We start from the raw sequence: 10,238 nt of genomic DNA on the forward strand, positions 1-10,238 counted from the left end.
GAGAAGATGGCATATCATACAATCTTGATTAAGCATTCCTCGGGAAAGTGTATTCCAAGTTGGCCAAACTGGAGATTTCAGCGTGGTGTTTGTTTAAAAAAAGTTGAGTTTTTCTTTTTCGAATTCTTTTTTAATCTCCAAAAAAATTCTCTAGCTATTGATAAGCCGATACCTTTGTAAAACATTAACTTCCTTTTGAAGAACAATGGCTTAAAACCTCGTTAAGGAAGGCTCTTGTTGATCAGATGTGTACGTATAACAGTGGAAGTGTTGCTATATGATTGTGTCCATCACTAGCATAACACTATCTATGTTTGTTTGATCGGGAATAAAATTCATATACGACCAGATAAAGCTGCATTTATATACAACATGGAGTCGAGCAAGCTCAACTCTTTACAACAAGTTTAAGTTTACAAAATCAGAGATAACAGAAGTAATTAAAACAGATTAGTTAAACAGTATAAATAGGAGTTTAAAGTACTAAAGAAGTGAACCATCTTACCTACCTTCAGCAGAAGTAAATATAATGACATTGAACAAAAGTTTGGGTCTACTTATAACCCTTTCGAAGACACAAACATCACCTACTTTTAGGTTATTGTCAAGCACAAACTCCTTCCAACCGGAGGACAACTTAGCATTAACTGTTCCAAGAATGCATTTTACAGCCCAGGATTTCTTGCTTGAAACTCGAAGTACCACATCACTATGTCTAGTGGAAAAAAATTTCCTAGCTCTCTCCAGTGTTATGGACTGTCAATTTGAAGGATGCATTATTATACAGAGAAAAAAAGATTCATCATTAATCAGGGATTAACTTTAGGTCACTAAAAATTCAACTTCACAAGACATTCAAGAATAGCTATCTTACCAATTGCACCGGGCCGCTGGCAGAAGACACATATGATGGTTGCATCAGACATATGAAGAACGGATTTTCAGATGTAAAAGCTTTTGCTCTTTGATATGCTAAGACCATCTCTTTGGCCACCGCACTGCCCTTACAAGAAGACTTAGATTGTTGCACATGCTTCCCAGTGTCTTCACTGAATTCTTCTGCAGAAAATCAAGCCAACAGGACCACATTGAACGATAAAGAAAGTACCTTTAGTGGACTCTAAAAACTAAAGGTATATTTTCTGTATACATCAGAATACTTTATAGCTAGCCCCATTCAATCACCTTTAATTTTTGAAGTGAATCCATCTGAATCTCCTTTCTGCTTCTTTTCAAGATTCAGTTTCTTGCTGTGAAATATTTTGTGTTGAGAACACGGAACTGATTTCTCAGTTTTGATAGTCTTGTTTTTATGATCAGAAACCCTTGCCAATTTTGCATCTATTTTATGCATTGGTTTGCTCTTAGCGGCACGAAATATAGTGACATCTAGAATGGGCTTAGTGCCGCCCTTAATCAATTCAAATACACAAACGTCTCCAAAATTTAACTTATTATCCAGTACGAATGCCTTCCAAGAGAAACAAATTTTTGATTTTGATTTTCCCAGAGCGTATTTGACAGGCCAAGATCCTCTTCCAGGAACACGAAGCACTAAATTGCCACATTTCTCTCGGAAATATTTCACAGCAAATAAGAGTGATATTTGCTGCCAAGATGGACACAGTAAATTGAGTATAATGGATTGAATTAAGATTATTGGGGAAGTCTATAAAATTTATAGCTTAGCTTACCAGACTGTATGGTTTCGAGACGTATGATGGTTGCATAAAATATATAACAAATGGATTCTCAGATTTAAAAGCTTTTGCTCTTTGATATGCTATAGACATCTCTTTGTCCAATACTGTCTTGTTCATAGCATAAACCAGCTTGGATTGTTGCTTGTGCATCCTGCAACTTTCTCCGCTTCCTTCAAACAGAAATTTGAAATCAATGTGTTACTACTAAATTGTCATGTAAGCAGATGATCAATTATGTTAGTAAGACAGAATAAACACTTTCTTACTTTTGGTTTTTCTTGTGATAGAAGGTGAAGTGACATGCTTTTGTGTGTTTTCCACATTGATACTTTTGGTGTGAAGGTCAATTGAAACATCACCCTCTGCCTCCCCTTCTGGTCTATTTCTTTTGCTTCCATGTACTAACGGACAATGGCCCAAAATCTCAACAGAATGCTCAATCTCAGTGCCTTCACCATGTTCTTCTGAAAAAATTCATGGCAATATAACAATCAATAATATTACTCGTACAAGAAAAGCTGTATGTATACTCCAGACTATCTTATAGAGGGAATTCAACTTTATCATCTTTAATTTTTGAGTAGAAACCATATGAACCACCTGTCCGCTGCTTTAATTTCTTGGTGTGAACTACTTTGAGTTGTGAACATGGAACACAATTATCAGTTTTGATAACATTGCTTTTACTATCAGAACCCCCTGGCACTTCTCCAACTATCTTGTGCATTAGTGTGCTCCAAGCTGCACGAAATATTGTGACATCTATAAAAAGCCGAGTGCCCTTAATCACTTCAAATACACAAGCGTCACCACATTTTAACTTATTGTCCAGCACAAATGCCTTCCAACCAGAATAAACTGTAGCATTTGTGCCTCTGGTAGTGCATTTGACAGACCAAGATCCCCTGCCTTTGCCCGGAACACGGAGCACTAAATTGCCATAGTTCTCAAGGAAATACTTCCTGGCAAATTTCAGCGCTACGGACTGCCAGAGGAGATGACTAAGTAAATTGATTTTGACATAGTGCAAAATGGAATAAAGAAAGATTAGAGCACCGCAAAGTCCACAAAGTTTATAGCTTGTAGCTTACCAGACTGAATGGAGAGAAGACATAAGATGGTTGCATAAAAGATATAATAAATGGATTTTTGGACTTAAAAGCTTTTGCTCTTTGATATGCTACAGCCCTCTCTTTGTCCATTACTGACTTGTGTTGACCATAAACACTCTCGGATTGTTGCTTGTGCGTCCTGCAGCCTTTATTTCTTTCTTCAAAAAGAAAATTAAGATAATTGTGTTAATAGTAAATAGATCAATGTAGTTTAACCTATGCTAGTAGGTTAGTTACCACTTCTCTGAGTTACTAATTGATCTTATCATAAAGATTTACTTGCAATTACCAAATAAATTTTACAACCTTAAACTTATACTACTAAATATCGATTTCCAATTCAGTTCATAGCCAATAAGAGCGAATAAAATACTCACTTTGGCCTTTTCTTATGAAAGAAGGTGAAGCTACATCCTCTCGCAACTTCTCAACCTTCATTTTTTTTATATGCATGTCAACAGAAACATCATCCTCTGCATCTCCTTCTTGTCTTTGTCTTTTGCTGGACTGTACTAATGGACAATGGTCTAGGTTCTCAACAGAATTTTCAACCATATCAGGAATTATCGCGTTCGGTTTCTGGCTTCTGGGAATACCCTCGAGGATCTCTACAGAATCATCTGACTCGGACTGGTCTCTTTCTGGTGCATGATGTGTTTCATGGGAATAAGAAATGGGAGTGTGTATACCATGGGCAGAACTGTATGGATATTCAATTTCTGATGCACTCAAATCAAATATAGTGACATTAAAATGGGAACGAGCATTGTATCCAAACATCAAAAAGTGGCCGCAGCTTATTGAATAGAAGTCGCTGAAATCTTGCCATCCAATGCCTAGACAAATTTGGCCTTGAGAAAGAACCACTTCAACCTCCCATACTTCTCCAGTGGGAACCTCAAGATACACAGGGTTTAGCATGTTCTTGCAATATCTTCTCGCAAAGTCTTCCGGAATCCTCTGCATACAAAGAAGATCTGGACTCAGTTTCATACATCTCGAATCACAGTAAAATCTACCGTTGTTTTCCTGAGAAAATCCTGCAATATACTTGCATAGTGTATTCTCTGTTCTTTCAGAATTAACTACTAAAACAAAAATACCCACAGTAATCTAATTAGGCCAACTAGAAAAGATAGCAGATATTTTTGAATGTAATTAACCTGTGAATTGCGATATCTCAATTTTACTATAGATTAGGAGACGATATGAATTCATTCTTCTGTATCAGAAGATCTAAGCAACAGATGTAGAAAATAAAATAATGTATTTCAATAAGATTAACAATATATTTTCATAAAGTTGCTCATTCATACTAATAGTGAAGCCTTAACCCCTTAACCTGACTCGTTCATAGAAGTCTACACCTAAAATTGACCATGATTTCCTATAACTCGTACAAAACCATAGGCCTAAATTTATAACAACGTCTTTTAGTTTCTTCACTCTACTCTTTTCCCAAATTTTATATAACTTATTTCTCATTTTGTATCTTTTGTCAGCACTGACCCGCAAGTATTTTTAATGGATCTGCAACTACTAGCCATGGGAAGTTAAATTATATTTCTCTTTATTCAAAACAAATAGTTGTAATTCAGAGTCGTCGGAAACCTATATTCAAATTGGAGAAATAAAAATTAATACTTTATTTCATTTTAAATTTATGTGACACTAATTATTTTTAGTATGTTCTGAAAAGGATACACATTCTATATATGAAAACAATTTAATTAATGTCATGCTTTTATAGCAACAAAAATATGTTTAGGACCATAAGTGCCAAAAGTTCTCTATTTTTTCTCTCTTAAAATTCCATTCCCAATCAAAAGGCAAATGATATCTCTTTTTTTCCTGCTTTGCCTTTATATTGTGAATTTGGGATACTTGAATTAACCAGTTAACATGGAAAGAATAATCTGACTCTCTTCTTAAGAACTCATGTAGATTCTGTTAACCTACAAAGAAACTAAATATCAGTCTTAATTTGCTTTGCATGACGTCAAATCATGTGATTACAGGTAAAATAAGAAGAATTAAATGATACAAAAAGAAAATTATAGCTGATGCATTTGCACCAAAATCTTTGGTTCAACAACCCCACCACACACACACACAGAGGACATAGATTCAAAGTAGCAGCAAATTAAAAGAAGGAAAAAAAAGAGAAGGAAGAAAGTAATTACTAGACTGCTGCATTCATGTTGGGAAAGTATAATCTTGAAGAACTTTGGTTGAGGAATTTTAGCAGTAGAAGATTTCCAAATGGAAGAGCCTTCACCACTTTGCAATTGGGGCTTAGCTGCCATCACTGATCTAATTTAGAAGTTGGTATGTGATAGTATAGCAATTGAAGAAGATGGCAACAAAGTTCCCTTTATTTCTTAATTAATGCTTAATAGGTGCAGATATGATCACTGATGTGAAAGATTAACCCGGGGATCGAGCAGACAAATACATGAATGCTATATCTGAAATGAATGGATGTTGAATCTATTACTTAACTAAAGTGTGATAGGTTGTTCGGCCAAGCTTTTTTCTGTTTGGCTGTTTGACCAAGTTTTTAGATGGAAAAAATGGTTTTGAGAAAAATCAAAAGTTGTTGAGAAGAAGAAAAAATTAATTTCTTTCAAAAATTATTTTTGTAAGAAATACTTTTGAGAAAAATACGCTTATAGTATGTTTGGCCAAGTTTCTTAAATCAGCTTATTTTAAGAAGTACTTTTTAAAAAAGTGTTTTTGGTGAGAAGCAGTTTGTATTTGACTAATTAATTTAAAAAGTACTTTTGAGCAGTAATTAGTGTTTGGCCAAACTTTTGAACTACGCGAGTTTGATTTTCACCGGATGTGTGATACGTAGGTAACCTCCATCAGGTTCATCCCAACACTTTCCAAAAAAAAAAGCACTTTTTTGTGAAACAGCATACTAATTGCTGCTCAAAAATGTTTTTTAAATTAGTTAATCAAACACAAACTGATTCTCACCAAAAACACATTTTTAAAAAGTATTTATGAAAAAAGCACTTCTCAAAATTTTAGAAGCTTGGCCAAAAACGCTACGAGTATTGCTGCATGTGAACTTCCTACCAAATGTTATTATATCTTGTGTTGAGCGGCTGAAGAGGTAAAATTTGCAGATCTGATCACTTGATTGGCCAAATTTGTACATTTATACAAAATCAATGGTAATAGCGATTCAGCGCATTTGTTTCATACTTTTGATTGTATTGAATGCTTGGTGTTTGATTAGCATGAGTATGCTCCTTGAGATTTATTCTGAGTGGCTATATTTGTAAGAGTAGTCTTGTGGTTATTTCTGTAAATTTAGTTTGATTAATAAGTGGTCATGGCTAAAAACTCAAAAATGACTGTCTTATAAAGAATAATTGCGGCCATGGTATTACGGGTTATGGCTGCTAAAATAAATAATGGCTACGGCTGCAAATCATGATAAAGGGCCAAGGCTGTAATATAAATGAGAAAAGGAGGCTGGACTTGCAAATAGGGGGCCCTCTATTGTCCGCCTTTGCATATTGAATTTTGAGTCCATAAAGCAACTTCAGCCGAGTGAAATTTAAAAATAGTCAGATTTATAAATGGCAATTGAAAAATAGTCACAGTTTCAAAATTGATTAAAATTTAGCCATTTTTCATATAAAGATAAATCTGAACGAAAATACTTTTCAAAATTCGAAAAATATTCCAACATAATATATTGAAGTTCCAGTATAATATATTGGTCCGGCATAATATATTGGAAGTTCATACACAGTTGCTCCAATCTCCAGTATATTATGCTGAAACTTTACGTGTGTTGGAGTTTCAACATAATATACTAGAAGTTCATACCCAGGTACACCAATCTCCAGTACATTATGCTGGAACTTTTCGTGTTGCAGCAAAATAGTGGCTATTTTTTAATGACTTTGCAAACGCTGGCTATTTTTGAATTACCAGTCCGAAAACTGACTAGCCCGTGCTATTATGACACTTCAGCCCAATAGTGGGCCTTACATTCATCATTTAGCTTTAAATTAAATGGGATATTTATGTTAAGCCCAATAGTCTTAACAATAAATTGGGGATTTGCATCTATACCAAGTTTTGGGGTCACCAATGAAGTTATACCCACTTTGCATAAAAATTTGCGGTAAATTAACCCAAGTAGCGACCCTTCTAACCACTTAAACTAAAAATAGCCAGTGATGTATAGTATATGTATAGTTTATGTATTATATGTATATAATTGTGTATAAATAATATATAATCTATTATATGGCTAGAAAAAAATAAACAATAAATACGATCAGCTATTTGTGTAAAGATCCCAAAATTAGCAAGCCTATCCATTTTAAGATCAACTTCAGACTTATTAGGTTTGAAAGAAAAAAAACAGTCTAAAGTGCAATGCACTCAAGGCCAATTAAGTCTAATGTGTAAAAATTGCACTGAAGATGCACCTAAGAGCAAATAGGTCTGAAGTGCAAATATTTTCATGCGCTTAAGGTCAAATAGGTCTGAAGTGAAAAAATTACAATTAAGATGCACTTAAGGCTAAATAGGTCAGAAGTGAAACCAATGTTTTCATGCTCTTAAGACCAAATAGGTCTGAAGTGTAAATTACCTAGAAATAGAAACTTATTTTTCGAATTTTAATAATCCAACACACGATTCAATACCTAAATCTATTGCAAATGAGCTCAATTTTGAAAAATAACCTCCAAATATCATACAGAACAAACTTCAATCATCAATTTGTCAAAATAACAACAAATCTAACAAATTTATTTTGCAATTAAAAAAGAAGAAGGAGAAGAAACCTTACGAAGTAGCAAAGAAAGGAGCGTCACAATAGCTCACTACTGTAAAACCCCATAAATCACCTTAAAACCTGCTCATAAACACCATACAAATCCACCGTCACTTTTGTTTTCACAACCACTAAGAAGAAGATAAAAAGGAAGAGGAGGAGACCTAAAGTTGTCTGTACTTTAAATACTAGTTAAACTTTTTTTTAAAATTAGATATAATTTAAATGAAGGCGACCAAATAGAGCTTCCCGTGAAATTTGTACAAATAAATCATGGCAGTCGGCCGTCTCTTTTCTTCTCCATCACATACAATAATGAATTAGGCCACCTTACGTTCAACAAATAAGTTTTGCATTGATTCAAAAAAATGAAGTAAAGAAAAGAAACACTAGTGAACTTTTCATTAAGCCCAATTTACAATATTATCGCAACTACAGACTCATTTGCATAGCGAGATTTGTGACATTAAATAAATAACTTCATCAATAATCTCATACTTTTCCAATAGGTTTAATTAGTTCTTAATTTTAATTAATTATTTGTCGTAACTGCAAATTTACTTGCGTAGAGCAATTGTGACATTTAATAAAATCCTCAAGTTAAATTCACATTAACCCTAAAATGTGATAATTTCCCAAAAGTGTAAGGCACGAACAATTATTTGTCAATTGCGGATTTGCTTGTATAGCGCGATTATGATAAATTAATAAATCAAATCTTGATTACGGATTCTTTTACATGGTGTGGTCATGACGCTAAATATAAGAGGAAAAACACAAACTCAATAAAGCACATAAGTATATAAAATTAATTTCAAGTCAAATACAATTAATCAAGCGATCGTACTAGAACCACGAGACTTGAGAGGTGTCTCACACCTTCCTCCGAATCAACAGAATTTATTACCCAGTCTTTTGTTTTCACCATAAATAAGGAGTCAAACAATTTGACTAGGATTCAATAAACCGTGATTTTGTCACGACCCTAAACCCAGACCCGGTCATGATGGCGTCTCTCGTGAATAAAAGGCCAGACGACACAACACCGAATTCATTTTAAACAACTATAATAACACCATTTAAGTCATTAATATGCTAATAAGCCCAAAATAAAAGTAAACTAGTACAATTTGCGGAAACCAACGCAGTCCGATATCTTGGTGTCACCAGTCATGAGCATCTAAACATGTGTCTAAAAGCCTGAAAGTGTTTATACATTCTATTACAGAACTAAATAGAAAGTAAGATAGGAGGGAGAAATACTAGGCTGTGAAAGCCGAGCAGCTACCTAGTGGACTCCGAATAGCCTACTGGGAGCAATCAACCCTCACTGACGGGACTTGAAGCTCCTGAATCTGCACAAGGTGAGGGGAGTAAAGTGATTACTCCAATTCAATGAGTAATAACGATAAATGAAAATTGAGCGATAAGAAATCACGTGAAACACAACAACATGCTATAAAGAGGCAGAGTAAAACCAATAAAATGCAATAAAACAGTGAAATCTTATAAAAACACTTTAGTTCAGTATAAGCTTCTTTAAAACACCTTTTTAACAGTTAAACAAGTAAATAAAAAGCAGCGAGAAAAGATAAACACATAAAATCAGCCCCTCTGGCACAACACCAACAGAAATCAGCCACTCGGGCAATAACATGGAACAACCTCAGCCTCTCGGGCTATATCACATATCACACTGGGTACCCGCGCTAACTAGGGGTGTACAGACTCCGGGAGGGGCCCCTTACGGCCCAAGCGCAATATCAAGCCATCTCGTGGCGTAATCAATAGGCTCTCAGCCTTATATCAAGCCACCTCGTGGCGTACAACTCATGCCCTCGCCTCATAATCATGATTAGCACACTGTTGTGACGTGCAACCCGATCCCATAATAATCCTCACAACACAGGATCTCAACCCAACTCAGTCAGAAATCCCTAAAAGTCACTCGGGCACAACAAAATATGATGCTCATCCCCAAAATATTATTTAAGATGTCAAAACGGAGTAAACATGGATGAGTTATAAAAATAGTAAAATATAGCATGACTGAGTACAAGTATAAAGTCAAAACAGTGAGGAAATAGTAGTAAAAATCCCCTAAGAGTCCAAAAGGTTGGAATTCAGCCCAAAACATGATGATAACAAACAATTTTCAATCAAATACACGGTAAAGTAGTCATTCGGGATGGACTAAGTCACAATCCCCAATGGTGCATGATCCCACGCTCGTCATCTAGCATGTGCGCCACCTCAACATAGCACAACGATGCGAAATCCGAGGTTTCATACCCTTAGGAAGATATTTACAATCATTACTCACCTCAATCTGGTCCAACTCTAGCCCGCGATGCCCTTGCCTCTCGATCGGCCTCCGGATGCTCCAAATCTAACTAAAATCAGTGCAAAACCATCAAAATTTGCTAAGGGAACAAAGCCCACTCGAAAGAAATCAAATTACAACACAAATCCCGAAATTGGTCCAAACCCGACCCCCAAGCCCACGTCTCAGATTCCGATAATAATTACATCAATAGGCTCTTTATCACTCCCCGAGTTAATTCATATCAAAATCACCAAAATCCAACCACAAACGACCCCTCAAATCCCAAATCC

General features: G+C 35.2%; 1 protein-coding gene across 1 annotated transcript; it reads right to left on the bottom strand.

Moving 5' to 3' along the window:
• Positions 1–334: 334 nt before the first annotated feature.
• LOC104244338 (B3 domain-containing protein LOC_Os12g40080-like) lies at positions 335–5,350 on the bottom strand. Its single transcript, XM_009799748.2, has 9 exons — positions 4,999–5,350; positions 3,193–3,775; positions 2,795–2,973; positions 2,304–2,688; positions 1,970–2,167; positions 1,695–1,873; positions 1,186–1,609; positions 875–1,059; positions 335–756 (listed from the first exon to the last, which is right to left on the bottom strand). The coding sequence occupies exons 1-9, from the start codon at positions 5,119–5,121 to the stop codon at positions 502–504; spliced, it is 2,511 nt and encodes an 836-aa protein (XP_009798050.1). The 5' UTR covers positions 5,122–5,350; the 3' UTR covers positions 335–501.
• Positions 5,351–10,238: the final 4,888 nt, after the last annotated feature.

Source organism: Nicotiana sylvestris, chromosome 2 (assembly GCF_000393655.2).
Source record: "Nicotiana sylvestris chromosome 2, ASM39365v2, whole genome shotgun sequence".
NCBI classification, from domain to species: domain Eukaryota; kingdom Viridiplantae; phylum Streptophyta; class Magnoliopsida; order Solanales; family Solanaceae; genus Nicotiana; species Nicotiana sylvestris.